At 34.4% G+C, this 17,466-nt stretch overlaps 1 protein-coding gene across 1 annotated transcript; it reads left to right on the forward strand.

The window, feature by feature from the left end:
• Nucleotides 1-7,946: 7,946 nt before the first annotated feature.
• Nucleotides 7,947-15,493, forward strand: arpc5a (actin related protein 2/3 complex, subunit 5A). The gene is given in 5 exon segments (NM_194378.4): nt 7,947-8,176; nt 10,436-10,508; nt 11,302-11,478; nt 12,433-13,375; nt 13,505-15,493. Coding segments are annotated over 4 exon segments (453 nt in total). The 5' UTR covers nt 7,947-8,036; the 3' UTR covers nt 12,496-13,375; nt 13,505-15,493.
• The last annotated feature ends 1,973 nt before the right edge of the window (nt 15,494-17,466 follow it).

The following is a 17,466-nucleotide window of genomic DNA, read 5'->3' on the forward strand; positions in this document are numbered from 1 at the left end:
CCTTTTAACTTCTCTCCCATCCTCTCTGGCCTGCAGATACCTATACTAATGGATGCTGCTCTCTCATTGGCTGTAGGTGATCGCCGATGTTATTTTCAATTAGAGCACATTTCACTCGGCATGATTTAAATCACCGACAGGTCCACATATTTAGCATACCAAATATCTGACAGGTGTTGACCACTCATCTGCAATTCTCTCAGATCGCTTCTTTGATACTGTGTAATTGTCACTCACATGACTGAGCACCGATTTGCCTGTGATTTCAGGCAGTTGTCTGCAATTTCTTAAAACCTGTTGGCGAAAATCGGGGAGAAAATCATGCAGTCTGAACGCAGCATTAGTCAATGGTAGTTACTGCATTAACAAATATTAAAGTGTTACAGTTACACTGAATCATTAACTAAAAAGACTAAAAAAATAACAGAAAGTGTCAAATATAATCAAATAATTTCACAATATTCAATTCAATGAATACCAGCATTGCTTCCCTACTTCATTGTTAAAAGTTTGATCTAATTACATATTTTAGTTAAAATGTGTTTTTTTTTTTTTATTTGTTTACTAAACATTCTAAACCCTTTACTAATTTTCATACCTTTCAGATTAAGTTAAAAAATTTAAAACTGTTTTTTGCCGATTTTTGTTTTACAGCATTTTTTGTAGGTTCATGGTTTTAGCTTTTGTTCAAATTATATTAAAAGATTTTTTGTTTTAGTTTTTATGGGTTTAGTTTTAGTTAAAATGATATGAAATAAAATGATATAAGCACAGTTTGATGGCATTTCAGAATTGACATTTATAAAAACATAGGTTGTTTATTCTAAAGTAGACGTGGGATCATTTCGAAATGGATGTTTTCTGGAGGGCATCAGATTGCCTGAAACGTTATTAAGAAATGGGAAATATTAATTTGTCTGGAATGTTGCATCAGTAACACAGAACATGTATTTATCTTTTCTACGCTGATATTGGGAGAAGTTCAGTTGAATAGATTTGAATGTGGTAAAGTGCGTAAGCTGATCTGAGAGCTCTGAGTACTCTGCTCTTACTGAAAACATTCTTAAATTAGCCAAAAAATGCAATAAACAAACACTCGATGATCAGAGCACGCGAGGAGCTTTGTATATAAGAGTCACTCCGTGATTCACCACTTCCCGTTCTTTTTCTCACTAGACCTTTTTCCAAAACCATTCTAAGGTCACCCTTACAAATCTGGCTGTGTTCTTCTCTACACAGCTTTGTTTTCGCTTAACATTTTAGCTTTAAATACTGTTCAGAGAATAATTTACGCTCTCAGAGCCTCGGGACACGCTGTTCCTTCTTGTGTTTCTGCTGAAGTGATAAGAAAACGATCTAGGTTTCTGCGTTCAGTTGTTTTGTGACCGGATGATGGTTGACTTTAAGCCTTCAGGACAGGATTCATCTCATATTTCAGCCGGAAGATTCATCCCTTTGGAACTGGATGTGGCTGCTTTTTATTTATTGTGCTTACAAATGTCATCTGCCCAGGGGGGGAAGAAAGAAGGTGAAATGCGCATTTTCTGCCTCCCACGCAAGACTCGAATAATGACATGATGGGACGTGTTGTGAAAATCTCATTTGCTGTTGATATCGCACGCATCTGTGGTAAAACCATGGCACATTCAGCGTAGAAATCTGACTTCCCATATAATCATTCCATTGGTTTACAAACTGTGTCATGAAAGTGTATGCAAGATTATTTATTTTAATATCTCATTGTCTAGTTATTCATATTCAGACATCTCACAATTGAAGGTGGAGTTCACCCAAAAATGAACATTTCGTCATTATTTACTCACCCTTTACCTGTGTCAAACCTTTTATGAATTTCTTTTTTCCGCCAAACACAAAAGGAGATATTTTGAAGAATGTTTGACTTCCATTTGTTTTTCTTACTGTGGAAGTCAGTGGTTACAGGTTTTCAGCTTTCTTTCGAAATATCTTCTTTTGTGCTCAGCAGAAGAAAGAAAAGCATAAAGTCTTGAAATCATGCAAGGGCGAGTAAATGTCTATTTTTATTTCTGGTGAACTACCCCTTTAAGCATTTGTTAAATGTCAACTGTTGAGTTTGAGCTGAGAATGTGAGGTCACTGATAGTACTGAACTGGGAAAACCGTATATATACCGGAAAGACTGGTTGTATGGTAAAAATAGAGAAAAAAAGTGTTACACTGCTCTTTAAATCCAAAATAAATGTTACCTTCAAACATTGCTCACTGTCTGTGGTTTGTACAGTTTGGAATGGCGTAATTATGATGTCAAAACTCAGTGATGGACTGAACAAAGGGTTTTTTAGTGATCTGTATATTTTCAGAGTATACTTTTAGAAATCTCATTACATTGCAAAGCATAATAATATACTTTTTATTCCACTGCAGAAAATGAGTTGTTCTTCATTGTTTTGAACTGGAGTAATAATCATCCTTTCAGAGACATGATAGCTGTGTTCAATTCACAAATAAGTTGAGTTAACCAGTTAAATCATTCACAAATCTTATTTAATGAATCTGCTATGATTTGAAACGATCTGATGTTTGGAATCAGCAATTGATTCAAATTATCATTTAGGAGCAAGCGAGTCTCCATTTGAAGATTCACTGAGTTTACTCACAGGTTAGACCAAGAACAGGAGATTACCTGCACTGAACAAAAATGATTTGTTTGATTTTCTTGAGGTAAGCAGTTGCTAACAATTTATATGGGCTGAATTTAAACAAATAAAGTCAATTTAACTTAATTTGTTTGTTTGAAATAAGTTCATGCTGAACATCGTACCTTAGAAAAATTGAGCAAATCCAATCAATCTTTTTTTTTCAGTGTGCGCTAAAATGAATAGTTGACTCAAAATTGAAAACATACTCATGATTTACTCTCCCTCAAGTTGTTCCAAACAGGGCTTGACATTAAATTCTTTGATCACCAGCCACTGTGGCTAGTAGTTTTCTAGCCACTTGCCATTTTCACTAGCCACAATTATGTTGTTGGGAAAATATATTTTTCATGCATTAATTTGACTTTTGCATGCTAAAATTACTTGATTTAAATTTTGTTTTATGCCCACATGCCTCCTCATTCATTTCACTTTTTTGTGACCTTGAGCATGAATAAATAGGTTGTGGTTTCAGTGTCGCATTGCAATTAGTTTTATTTCACATGACTTTTTAGGGCTCAACACTAAAGATTTTTCTTTTTTTTTTCCCCTCTGGCCACACCAAACTAATTAATTATTTCCTTGCCACAAATTTTAAATAATGCGTCAAAACAAGCTAAATATCACTTTTTATCCAACAAAATTTTTCTTCAAAAAACCATTGACATTTTACGAAATTATTCTCATATATCTAAAACTTTACACTGCAGTCTGTCTTGGCTGAGGGTTCCAGATCACCAGTAAACTATAGATAAGTGGAGAGTTAATCTCCTATTAAAGCAACATTATTGTAAAGGATGATAATTAAACCACATTAACAAAAACAGCAAATAAAAGCCGGTGAAAAAAACATTCCGTGTGTGAAAGGATGTTCACGGTTAACGTTAAGCCCATTAATAATCTTTTCAAAGAATGTTCAAAGTGAAAGCAGCAATCAAAAAATCTTGAGCTCTTGAAAGAAGCAGGACTGTTCATGCAGAAGCACCATTTTCTTTCAATCTATTTTAAAGTGAAACGCATCAGTTTCATTTCCAGGCATGGAGACTCTCGTACATCACATCAGCTGTGCGCGCGACTGTCGTCAGTGAGCAGGAATCTCACTAAGTGTATCACTGTGTGCCTAAGCGTCCTCTCATTCATTTGGTATTCACCTGCTTTCTTTTGCTCGAGCGAACACTTATCAGTCGTGCTGCACGCATCCATTGACAAACGGTCTCAAACTAAAAATCTACCTGTATTTGGCATTTATGTCAAGCCCTGGTTCCAAACTAGATCTGAACAGATCTAGATATTTTCATTTTTATTTTTTATTTTTTATTTTTTTTAATTATTTAAATAAAGCTGGACCCCAGAAAATGTATTTTTGCATTGTCATAGTTATATATGCTTTTACTTTATTATATTTTAATGCAGATGCTCTGTGTAGAAAAAGACTTGATCATCCCATACAATCCCATACAGAGCTATTCAAATAATCTGGTGAAATTATATTCATTTCGCAATATATATCGCAGCAAAACAAAATATTGCAATGTCAGATTTTTTCCAATATCGTGCAGCCCTATTCCAAACCTTTGAGTTTCGTTTTACTCAAAAGATGCTTTGAAGAATGTTGAAAATTGTAAGCATTTACTTCCATAGTAGGAAAAACAAATCCTATGAGGGTCAGTGGTGATAGGGCTCAACATTTTTCCAAATAGCTTTTTTCTGTTCTATTGAACAAAAGAAAGACACTCAAAACTTGTGACAAGTGAAGGTGTGTAAATGGTTTCCATTCCGATGCAATCTCACAACTATTTGTAACTTTTTGTTTACGTGGTTAATTCATCTAAATTCGATCTCATTCAAAAATTTTAATATAATTTATTGGCTCATCACCCAATGGGTACAGTTAGTAGTGGCACACTTCTGTTTAAAAACCATACATTTTTTGTAAGACAAATTATTTACGTTATATACAATAGTCAGTTTCAGTTTGAAGTGAACTATCCCTACAATGTTGTGAAATTTAAGTTACAAATGCATAATTTTAGCATTTAAAATTGAAATGTAAATATTGTATCATATTTAGGTCGCAACTGTCAGAACTAAATATGCTGTAAGAGATCAGTCTGTTAAAATGCTTAAAAATCTGCCATTTCCATTTTTTTTTTTTTTTGTTATTTTGATGTGTTTGCACCCTTTTAATGTCAGTCATTTTCAGTATTAGTTATGAGTCGGTCTCACTTTATATTAAGTGTCCTTAACTACTATGTACTTACAGTACATCAGAAAAAATAAATACAATGTACATTTGAGAACAATTGTGGTGCTTTTGAGTTGTGATAGAGGTTGGGTTATGGACAGGTTTGGTGGCATGGTTAGGTTTAAGGGTGGGTTAAGGTGTAAGGGGTGGTCAACAGTGTATTTACAAATTTAATTACAAAATTTAATTACAGATGTAATTACATACATGTATTTAATCAAGCATAAGTACACAGTAAATACATGTATTTACACAATATGTACATTGTAACAAACTATTAATTCCTATGTAAGTACATATTAGTTAAGGCCACTTAATATAAAGTGGGACCTATGAGTCTATGAAAAGTTTGGGTAATGCAGTGAAATAGTTTTCTTGAGAAACTCATTCATTAATTAGTTATTTTATCTTTAATTTAGGTAGGCTATACATAAAACTTTTGTTCTTTTACTCAAATACTTTTACTGAAATAATACGGTATTAAGGTGCTTCATCCACGACTGTGTGTATGTGTGTATGGTTTGTTACATGTAGTGCATAATAAAATTATACCAAAATGGTACCAAAATCATACCAATTTAATAAACCTGCTGCTAAAACTGATCAGTAGGATAGCCAGTAAGTTCAAACATATTAAAATATACAGTTAAAGTCAAAATTATTAGCCCCCCTTTGAGTTTTTTCATCAAATGATGTTTAACAGAGCAAGGAATTTTTCACAGTATGTCTGATAATATTTGTTCTTCTGGAGAAAGTCTTATTTGTTTTATTACAGCTAGAATAAAAGTAGTTCTGAATTTTTTTAAAAAACATTTTAAGGGTCAAAATTATTAGCCGCTTTAAGCTGTATTTTTTTGATCGTCTACTGAACAAACCATCAATATACAATAACTTGCCTAATGACCCTAACCTGCCTAGTTAACCTAATTAACCTAGTTAAGCCTTTAAATGTCACTTTAAGCTGTATAGAAGTGTCTTGAAAAATATCTAGTCAAATATTATTTACTGTCATCATGGCAAAGATAAGATAAATCCGTTATTAGAAAACTATTATGTTTAGAAATGTTTATTTAAAAGGGAAATCTGTTTATATATGATTGTTTTACATATAATAAAGTAATTATCAACTTTTCAATAATATGTTTGATATTCAATCTTTGTTAAACTGCAGAATTAAAGTATATTTGTATATCTTTTCTGTGCAAACTAGACATTTTGTGAAGGCAAATGCATAATGATCTTAATATGTTGATGCCAAAACCTCAAAATATCCAAGATCTCAATATTATGAGAAACATCTATTTAATTTATGACGCTTTGTCCATATAAAATAATAATTAGCTTTTAGTCCTTTTATTCATTGGGAGAACATTCTGGTATCAATTAATCGATTCATCAAATATATAGTCATGACTTTTTTCACCTTTGGAAACGTTTTAATTAACCTTTTACGGGAATCTGCTGGATTGCTGTATGCAGTAAATAAAGTTTACCTAAAGAATGTAGCATCAGTAATGCATCATTATCATAATATAGTGCTGGAAACTAAATAAGAAATAAGTCAGATCAAAGCAATCAGAGCACAATTATTTAAAGAATTAACACATGTTATGTACCTTAACGTGTACTTATATTTTTTTTGATTATTTTATTATGTTTTTTAAATACTGATTTTTTTGCAGTCTAGATCAGGGATGCCCAAACTTTTGCTTATGCAGGGACTAAACCTGATTGAGTGCTGTGGGCTGAAGTTATATAACTTATAACATATACATTACATTATCATCGCCATGGGTAAATTTCTAATTTATTTATTCATATTTAAAACTTAATAGAAAACATTACTTTAATCATATAATCTGTTTTAATGTGTTTATGATGAACATATTAGAATAAAAAACAATCAATTCTATTTAGAACACGTTGGAGTTCAATGCTGACCACACTAGTCAAGCCGCACATCCTTTTGTATTGTCTCGTGCGTTGTCCTCTATCCATTGAGTGACTGTATGTACATTTAAAAAAAAACTAATCATTTAATTGAAACGTTTAAGTTAGCTCAACAATAACACAAACAAACAAAAGGTTATGTTAAATTAGAAATGACAAACTCTATTAAAGGCATTGCCCAACCCCTACAAGTATTGTTCCTATGGGATAGTGGGCCAAATCAAAGGTTACCAAGGGCCAACTTTGGCTCGTGGGCCCTAGTTTGGGCATTTCTGTTCTAGATAGATAAAGCTTCAATATCCATTTTACTTTTATAATCAACTTAAAATTAAAACATTAAAATTAAAAGATAAAAATAAAAAATTCTACAAACTAGTAAAATGAATTAATTCATATAAACAATTAGGTTAAATGATATTAGGACAATCAAAATATCGATCAAAATGGAAGTAATGAATAAAAAGACAGACGGACATTTTGAGATACACAACGGGCGTCATGGTGGCGCAGTGGGTAGCTCAATCACCTCACAGCAAGAAGTTCGCTAGTTCAAGTCCCGGCTGGCTTAGTTGGCATTTCTGTGTGGAGTTTGCATGTTCTCCCCGTGTTCGCATGGGTTTCTTCCGGGTGCTCCGGTTTCCCCAACAAGTCCAAAGACATACGCTATAGGTGAACTGGGTAAGCTAAATTGTCTATAGTGTATGTGTGTGAATGAGTGTGTATGGGTGTTTCCCAGTGATGGGTTGCAGGTCGAAGGGCATCCTCTGCATAGAACATGTGCTGGGTAAGTTGGCGGTTCATTTTGTGGTGGTAACCCCTGAGTAAGAGAGAGAATGAATAAATGAGATACACAGATTTATATTTTGTTAGTTTGGTATATAAAGTATAACTAATATCCAGAACATGATTCTTCTCAAATTAGTAATTTATTGCATTAATTGTAGTCCTAGTAGCAACATCCTCGTCGTTAAGTATCATAATCATCTTCGTTATTATTTGTCCTTTGCTGCCACCTAGAGTGCGTCATGTGAACACGTGCTGTTTCCGGCTTCGGCCACTAGGCGGCTTTTATGCGGAAGTCAACGAGCAGTGATCTGCTTCCTGAAAGAGCCGAAACTGCTCTGTACAAACTCACATTTCCCGACTGATAGACTCGCGGAATCAGCCATGTCGAAGAACACAGTGTCCGACCGCTTCAGGAAGGTGGATGTTGACGAGTACGACGAAAACAAGTTTGTGGACGAGGAGGACGGCGGAGAAAATCAGCTGGGTCCGGATGAGGCAGAGGTGGATTCCCTCATCAGATCATATCCTTTTGCTCCACAGCTCCTGCTGCTCACGTTGTGCTTACTTTCTTCAGCATTTCGACTAGTCGTTTTAAAAAAGCACGCGATTATGTTGGTGTCCATTTGCTTATATTTATTATTATTATTATTATTATTATTATTGTGCTGTTCTCCAGACATGGGTGTGGTAGTCAGTCATTCATTTCAAACATGCACGTTTCACATTGACTTCACAAGTTTGTGTCAGGGAACCAACTCATCAAGTTTCTTTTAAAATAGCAAACTGTGGTTGTAGTGTTTAAAAAGTGCCTTTTATAAAGATTAGCCTTTTAGATAGGGCAGTAATTACTTAGAATGGGGTTGCTGTAGAAACACTTCCGGATGCCACCGATTTCCGGTTGTCGTTTGATGTGCTTTTTAAAGGCAAGACCACTGATCTGTACAACATGTGTTACCCTGGACCACAAAACCAGTCTTATGGGTATCTATTATTATTGCTATAATTATTATTTTACAATAGCCTAAATGCATTGCATGGATCAAAATGATGTTTTCCTTTTATGCTAAAATCATATTGAGTAAGATAATCTTCCATGAAGACTCTTTTACTTTCTACTGTAAATATTTCAAAACTTAATTTTAGATTAATAATGTGCAGTGCTAAACACTGAAATAAGGCATTTTTTTCTCGGTATATTTTATTTATTGTGTTTTATTAATTATTAATTGTTCTATTTTGTTTATTTATTATATTTAATAAATCATTTTTACCAACTGCTACTGAAATTTACTAATGGAAATATGGGGAAGCGATGACCTTTAGAGCCAATCACAGTCATTTTTGTTGAGCATGTGCACTCAACGGCCAATCAGATGTGTTTAAAGGGACAGTCCAGCCATAAATGAAAATGTACTCACTATTTTCTCATTCTCTAGTGCAGGGGTGTCCAAACTCAATCCTGGAGGGTGCCTCAACACACATGCAAGGATGTTTGTAGAAAGCCTAGTAAGAGCTTGATTTGCTAGCCCGGGTGTGTCTGATTGGGGTTGGAACTAAACTTTGCAGGACACCGGCCCTCCAGAACTGAGTTTGGCCATCACTGCTCTAGTGTTTATTCATTCATTCATTTTCCTTTCGGCTTAGTCACTTTATTAATCCGCGGTCGCCACAGCGGAATGAACCGCCTACCTATCCAGCACATGTTTTATGCAGCTGATGACCTTCCAGCCACAACCCATCTCTGGGAAACACTCATACGGACTCATTCACACACATACACTACGGACAATTTAGCCCACCCAAATGACCTGTACCGCATGTCTTTGGACTGTGGGGGAAAACCGGAGCACTCGGAGGAAACACACACGAACATGGGGAGAACATGCAAACTCCACACAGAAACGCCAACTGACCCAGCCGAGGCTGGAACCAGTGACCTTCTTGCAGTGAGGTGACTATCTACACTACCTACTGCTCTCAAGTGTGTATAAAGTGGCTTATTTGAGTTTCTTTCTTCTGTTGAACTCAAATGAAGATATTTTGAAGGAAGCTGAAAACCTGTAACCATTGACTTCAATTGTTGGAAAACCAACACTATAGATGTCAGTGGTTACAGGATCTCAGCACTCTTTAAAATATCTTCTTATGTGTTTAACAGAAGAAATAAACCCAACCTGGTTTTAGTTTAGTTCATGGTTAGTAAATAATGACAGAATTTTCTACTTTAGGTGATCTTTTTAAGAACATGCTCAAATGTTAACAGGAAATGGTCATTTTTTACATTTCAGTATTGATGGGTAACGAAGTCGAGACATTTGACCACCCTAATTTTTGTAAAAATTGTTTTACATTTGTTTTTGAACACTCAGATTCCAGATGTTAATATAGTTATGGCAAAATATTGTCCTGTAGGTTTATGGCAAACTTATTTATTCAGCATTCAACCTTAAAAAAGTTGACACATGACTGATGTATATATATATATATATATATATGATATATGATATAATATAGATCAGCACTTCAGTCGGGTGGAAACATGCATTTTGCATGATTATTTAACCTTAGATTAAAAGGAAAATTTTCTGCGAAAAGCCACAAAAAACAACAACAACAAACAAAACCTCATGAATGAAATGGGGGGGGGGGGGGTATGAAAACAACGTGGTGTTTGCCGGCATTGTCTTGGAGCTCTTATTTATGCTGTTGTAGATATCATTTGAGAGTGAATGTTATTAAAGATGATCTGAAAGATTATTAGCTTCCTTAGCGCGAGACACAGGTAACCTGATGGGAGCCCTGCAGGCAGTGCTGAAGAATCCACCCATCCACACCAAAAACCAGAATGTGAAGGTGAGCTTATCGTAAAACCTGTCTGTAGTCTCTCAAACTATTTTAACTTTTACCATGAACATCTTCAACCGTCTCCAAAGTTTCTTTCTCCAACACCTTCAACTTCAAATCTCCATGATTATGTCTGCTGTTTGTGATTTGCTAGATATTAAGCATAAAGGATTGAAATAATGTCACTATTAATGCTAATAATTATAAGGATTACTCTGTATTTGATAGCGAAAACATAGAATATATTATTAATATTAAAGTGCATATTCATAAATTAATTTAAATAATGACATGTAATCAGTTATTTGGGATTTGCTTGATATTAAGCATAAAGGTTTAAAATAATATTAATATTGCTTAAAATTATGATGATTACTCAGTATTTGATTAATACTGTGTTTAATATTAGACTATTAAAATACATATTCATAAATAAATTTACGTAATGACAACATTTCACAATAAAATAAACTTCAATCAATATTTCTTTTTTTAAATGATTAAATTTGTATTTTATAACTGTTATTTATGGATGGTTTATTATTCACTTTATCAATAACAATGTAAGCTAGCTAGATAAACATTTTAAGTTTTGATTTCTCATGTACTATTGATATTAATATGCTGGACAAGATTCTTTGGTATGTAAGCTTAAATACATATATAAAAATACATATATTGCAATAAAGTATTTAAAATCTCATATTATAAGTTGCTGATGAGTGTGTTTGTGTTTGTGTGTGTGTGCGTGTGTGTGTTTGTGTGTGTGTGTGCGTGTGCGTGTGCGTGTGCGTTTGCGCAGGATCGGGCTGAAGGTCTGGTGTTGAAAGTGCTCAGCTCTTTCAAGGCTAGCGATATAGAAAAGGCTGTTCAGTCTCTGGATAAGACTGGAGTAGATTTGCTCATGAAGTATATCTACAAGGGCTTCGAAAGACCCTCTGACAACAGCAGTGCCATCCTTCTTCAGTGGCATGAAAAGGTAACATCTTAATAAATAGATTTTAGATTAACTGTGTTTCCTAAAAAATAAGTTGCACCAACCTAATATAAACTCTATTTCTCATGATTTCTGTTTATTAATTGTAATATTTCTATATTCCATTTCCCCCCTGTTTTAGTATGTTTGTAATTATACAAATACTCATTATATTAAATTATACGTAATAATGTTTAATTATAATACTTTAATACAAATTTCGTTTGGGTTGTCAAAAGTATCGCTTTTTCGGTTTTTGATCAGTTCATGGTTAATAAATAGTGACAGAATTTTCTTCTTACATGCTCAAATGTTAGCAAGAAGTGGCAATTTTTTTAAATCTAAATATTGATTGGTAAAAGTCAGTATTTTTGACCACCATATCTTTTGTAACAATTTCTGTTTTTTTTTTATTTTTTTTATTATATATTTAAAAAAATTTTTAAGTGACCTACAAATGAAATCAAGTATAATATGAATATAATTAAAGTTAATTAAAAAATTTACTATTAGATTTTTTATTATTTACTATTATTTCTGACTATACCATGTTAATTTGTTAATATAACCATATTTAACATTAACATGTTAAAGTTAATCATTAATGATCATTCTGTGAAAAAGTCAAACTTCAGAAGTGTGCTCTGATGTATGGTAGATTTCACCTTCATTTTGAAAGAATAGAAAGTAGTGATGCACCAGTCTTGCTATTTCAATTCATTTAAAAAAATAATTGTCAATATCTGATTTCTGATTTTTAATAATTATTTTAAATATTATTATTCTTATTATTCACGTTTTTTGATATATGGAACAGATTTGCTCAATTTAAAATATAATTTTTTTAATTAAAAAATAAATAAATAAATAAAATCAGTCTTTAAAAGTGACTTATATTGCAGAAACTGTTAGATCAAAGCCAAACTTAGCTTATTTGTGTGTGTGTGTCTGTGTTAGGCTTTGTCCGCAGGTGGCGTGGGCTCCATAGTCCGAGTCTTGACGGCCAGGAAGACGGTGTAACGTTCATTGGTAGGATTTGGCAGAGGGACTGGCTGGCACAAGCCCTCGTGGTCTGCTTTCTGCCCACACTGCCAAACTGTGGAGGGTGTCCAGTCGCTCACTTTTTCTTAAAACGATCAAACATTTACAGTCCCATTTGGATGAGTTGCAGCAAAGATAAGCACCTTGGATCTATGCTATGCTAACAGAAAGGTGATGGGGGAAGGGGATCTTTTTGTTGACCTCAGTATATATACTAAGCACAGACATTTGTCCAATTCACATACTTTATTCCCATGCTTGTAGAGTCTTTCAGTATAACAGAACAAACAGTATGTGTGATCACATGACTAAAGCGCTACACAGTCATGTTGTTACAATAGCATGTGATGGTGGTACTATAAAATTCTTGCTTTTTTTAAAGAATAGTTCAACCAAAAATGGCCATTCTGTCAACATTTACTGACCTTAAAAATGTTTCAAATAGCCCTAAAGTAGTTCATTCCTGTCTTCGGAGGAAGATTTTTCCCCGAGGTTCTCTGGTGTACAAATAACATTCCAAAAAACGATGAATGAGTTTCTACAGATTTGGAAAGTCACGAGGGTTTAAAAAAATCATGACAGAATTACATTTTTGGTTGAAAGTGATGAAGCTTTAGTTTTATGTAGGATGTTCACCTAATATTCCATTTTCTATAGAAGCCTGTCTCCACCACGAAAAAATAATGAATATTTAAACTAAAAAAAAATAATACTTTATTTCTTACAATTCAGATTTTTAGTAATCGGAATTGTTTGGGTCAGAGTTTATTTGTTCCATTATAAATTCAAATTCAATTGCAATTCTGAGTTCTTTACCGAATTATTTTTGGTGATTTTGAGTTTATTCTAATGTTATTTTTTGCTATTCCAAATTTATTTCTTGCTGTTTTAGGTTAATCCCAGAAAAAAATTTATTTCTTGCAGCTTTTCTTGCTTAAAGGTTTTGTCTTGTTTCTAGTCCAAATATCTAATAATTCTTAAGGGCACCTATTTAACCTTTTTTTAAAGAATGTGTTTTTTTTTCTCCAGAATGTGTCTGTAAAGTTTCAGCTTCAAATTCTCATCAGATTATTTATCAAAGCCTTCAGAATCCCATTTAAGTGTGTGAATTTATTGTAGCTGTTTTTGTAGTTGTGACTTTGTCCAAATTAGCTGCTTCTCCCCGCCCACCGCTCCTACGCTTGTGTCTGCTTCTCATCATGCGTCACATCAGATAAACAGCAGTCAGTGACAGAGACAGACTCGGATAAAGCTGAAGTACAGCTAATTAGTCAACAATACCAAGTTTATTTTGTGTATTTGTGGTGGACTTAATTCAAGCCTTTCTGAAATGATGAGTCTGACACAAATGTCGTTTGAACTGCACACACAAACATTAGCGTTTACTGACACCATGCGGCCGTGCTGATTATATTAGTTAAGAATTACATTGTGATTTTACTTTCTTTTCTTCTGAACATGCTATGTTTTAAACTTATAAAACTTAATCACAGAGAGTTGGAAGATATTTTAATTCCAGTTTATTTGCAAAAAAAAAAAAATTCTGTGGACATGTGTACATGCTATTATATAAGCATGGTGTCTGTCAATCAATTTGGTGGGTGGGGAAACCACACTCCTATGTCACGTTACAGTGGGCCTCAAAATCACTGGGATTTGGGTCCTATTTTAAAGTCAGAAATTAAAATAAAAAGAGACTCTTCTTTCTATCACTCCAGGATGAATGTGGACACACTATACCTGCACACAGTTCTGTCCAAACAACTTATAAAGTTGATTTTCATCATAGGTGCTATTTTAATCAAAAAACATTTTTAGATAAGCAAAAAATATTGTCTTGTTTTCAGAAATAATGTCAAAATATCATAGAAACAGGACAAAAGCTGGAAGCAAGATAAGCTTTTTTTGCAGTAACACAATTTTTCACAATTCTGGGTTATTTCCTATATCTATCTCCTTTTTCTTTTGCAGTTTTTTTTTCACTTTTCTGAGTTTAATTTGTTTATTTTTTTCCATAATACTGAAATTTTTTTCTCTCAATTCTATCTTTATATGTTTTGGAATTCATATTTAATAAAGTTCTAATATTTTAGATTAAAAAGTCACACTTAGCGTGGTGGGATCAAGCTTATCTGCTCCTTTCTCAAAGCATAATCAGAGCTGATTTATGTAAGAACGCCAACATCAGTATTTGCTTCTTTTCCTGCTTGCATGCAATGCATAATATATTAGTTGTGAGCTGAATCTGAACGCCTGTGCTTTCACGAGAGAGAGATTTGTAGCTCAGTTTCTTGTGATCAAGCGCTTATTTTCCTCCACAGTCCCTTGAGTTGCTTATGCGGTTTCTAGCATCTCCATTGCTTCATATCACACTAGGATCACGTTCAAAGAAACAACAAAGGGAATAACTTTTCTTAAGTTGCCAAAAACTCTTTAATTGTCATAATGGTTGATTAATACTAGTGTTTTTGTACTCTTCACAAAAACAGTGAATTAGTTTTTTATAACGTTGAGTATTATTAGAATTGTCTGTGAAACACTTGTGTATGTTTTCCATATCGCATCATTTTGGGGTGTTTTATCAGTCACACAACGTGATTAACATCGTTTCTTATCTCATACTTTGAACTCAGACTTTATGTCAGGTGCTGATGATCAAGCAAACCTCGGAGACACACACAAGTGTTTGTGTTTTCTCACAATTGCCACCAAACACAGCAGCTGGAGTTCAAGCTGCTATGGAGAATTTCGCTTCCACCGTGGTTCACTTATTTTCGCCATACTTGAAGCCATATGTAAACAACCGAAGGAAGTCTCCACTTGTTCATTGACCATTCCAAGTGAATGTTAGATCTGCATCATGCCAATCAATCATTTGATTAAGTGCAAAAATGATGAACTAGTTTACCAACTGCCTTATAAAATATTCCTTTTATATTGTATGGTCCTTTTGAAAAATAAATGAATGCAAATCTTGCAGGGTTTTTGTGTTTTTTTGGTAAGGAAATCTGAAGATTTATGTTTGAAGTGTTTTATTCGTAAATTGTGACCGGTAACATAATTGACAGACATGTTATGATGACTAAGAACATGCATCCAAAACAAGTAAGATAACTGACTATATATAGGACGTCATTAAATACTGGACTGCTATAGTAATGTACCTTGTTCAGGGAAATCCTTCACCCTTCTGTGGATAAGAAAAGCAACAATTTTAAAGAACACATATTATGCCTCTTTTTACATAGTTATGTGCAGTCTATTGTCTCTTGTTATTCATGGGAGTTCTAAAAATAACCAGCAATAGGCGAAATCTGCAAAGTAGCCAGCTTTATTTTTTACAATTATTATAGATGTTTTAAGGCTGTAAAACCCTTCACTACACACTTGTGGTCCATTTCCACTAAGTGCTAGGGTACGGTAAGGTTCGGTACGCTTTTATGGCCAGGGTCGACGCAAGACGTTTTATCTCTAAAATACTCTTTAGATATTGAAAATGTCAATTTTGTGGTCAGAGTAAAAGGATCTGTTTTTGTGCATGTTTCTTTAAATGCAAATGAGCTCCCTGGCCTGTGTTGAAGGAATGTGGAATGGGTAATGGACTTAGATTGAGAAGGATACCCAACATTAGCTGTCCAGAGACCAGTCAGAAGTACCAACCTTAAAGGTCTTTACACACTGAAGTCTGACATTTTGCTATGTGTTTTATTCATATTTGAAAAACTTGGTAAGTCACGAGTCCAATGCGCAATAATAAATCCGTAGTGAAAAATTAAAGACCATCATAATTCAACCAGTGATACTTTGTACTCCTCTTTTTTCTACAAAATAGAAATGAAAGATGAATAACTGTTTTCTTCCAATTCATTTAATGTAGAGGAACAAGAGTCCAGCTGCTTATCAAAGAGTTGTGTTTCATTATCACAGAATGCTAAGTTTGTTTGTAGGGAAAAAAATCTGAAATTTGAATACTTGTGAAACTGCAGGCACATGACTGTAACAACAGAGTCAGAGTGGCAATGGAGGTGAGGGTCTTAAGGAAGTTTATTAGCTGTGAGTCAGGCAGGCAATGGTCAAAACAGGAGCAAACAGAAACATGAGGGTAATCAGAAAATGTGCAGAGCTGGTGGTCTTCCAGAAACGGGGTTGAGAAACACTGGTCTAGTCAGTATTGTCCAAGATAGTCTGGCTCAATATGCGTAGATCTTGCGTTGTTCTTGTATAACATCATTAACCAAAAGTGTTAAATTGCACCAGTACTCAAAACAAGAACAGAGGACACATGAAGAACTCAATGTCGAAGATGCATCTAATGCAGAATTGAGCACAGCACTCGACTGAAGTCTTTGTAGCTAAATAAAGGTGCTTTCACGTTAGCACTTTTGGTCCAAACCCGTATTTGTTTGACGTCAGAGTACAGTAGGTTTAGCTAGTGTGAAGGTGTCTCCTGAACTCGGGTGTGCACCCGCAAACCGTACACGAGTCCGCCTGAAAGGTACGGTTCACTTCTGGTATGAATGCCATCATACCAAATAACTGAAGTGAACTGCCAACAGTACAACAGACTGTAGTTTTCATAACGTTCATTCGTGTGTGTGTGTGTGTGTGTGTATCACATACTTTACCTTGGTGACAAGCGGGACTGAGCCAGGGCAAGCACAGAGATTATGTCAACTTGTCTCCAGCTTCTGCAGACATCGCGTTATATTCTGAACGTTTATAATATTTTTGCAGAAGATGGACGCAGTGCAGTCGCTTTCTGTATGTCCAAAACCAAAAGATGAGTCGGTGGTTAGCACTGTCGCCTCACAGCAAGGTGGTCACTGCTTTGAGTCCTGGCTAAGCCAGTTGGGAATTTTCTCTGTGGAGTTTCCATGTTCTCCCCATGCTTGTTTGGATTTCCTTCTGGTGCTCCAGTTTCCACCACTGTCCAAAGACATGCAGCATAGG

Source organism: Danio rerio, chromosome 2 (assembly GCF_052040795.2).
Source record: "Danio rerio strain M-AB ecotype USA chromosome 2, GRCz13ab, whole genome shotgun sequence".
Taxonomy (NCBI): domain Eukaryota; kingdom Metazoa; phylum Chordata; class Actinopteri; order Cypriniformes; family Danionidae; genus Danio; species Danio rerio.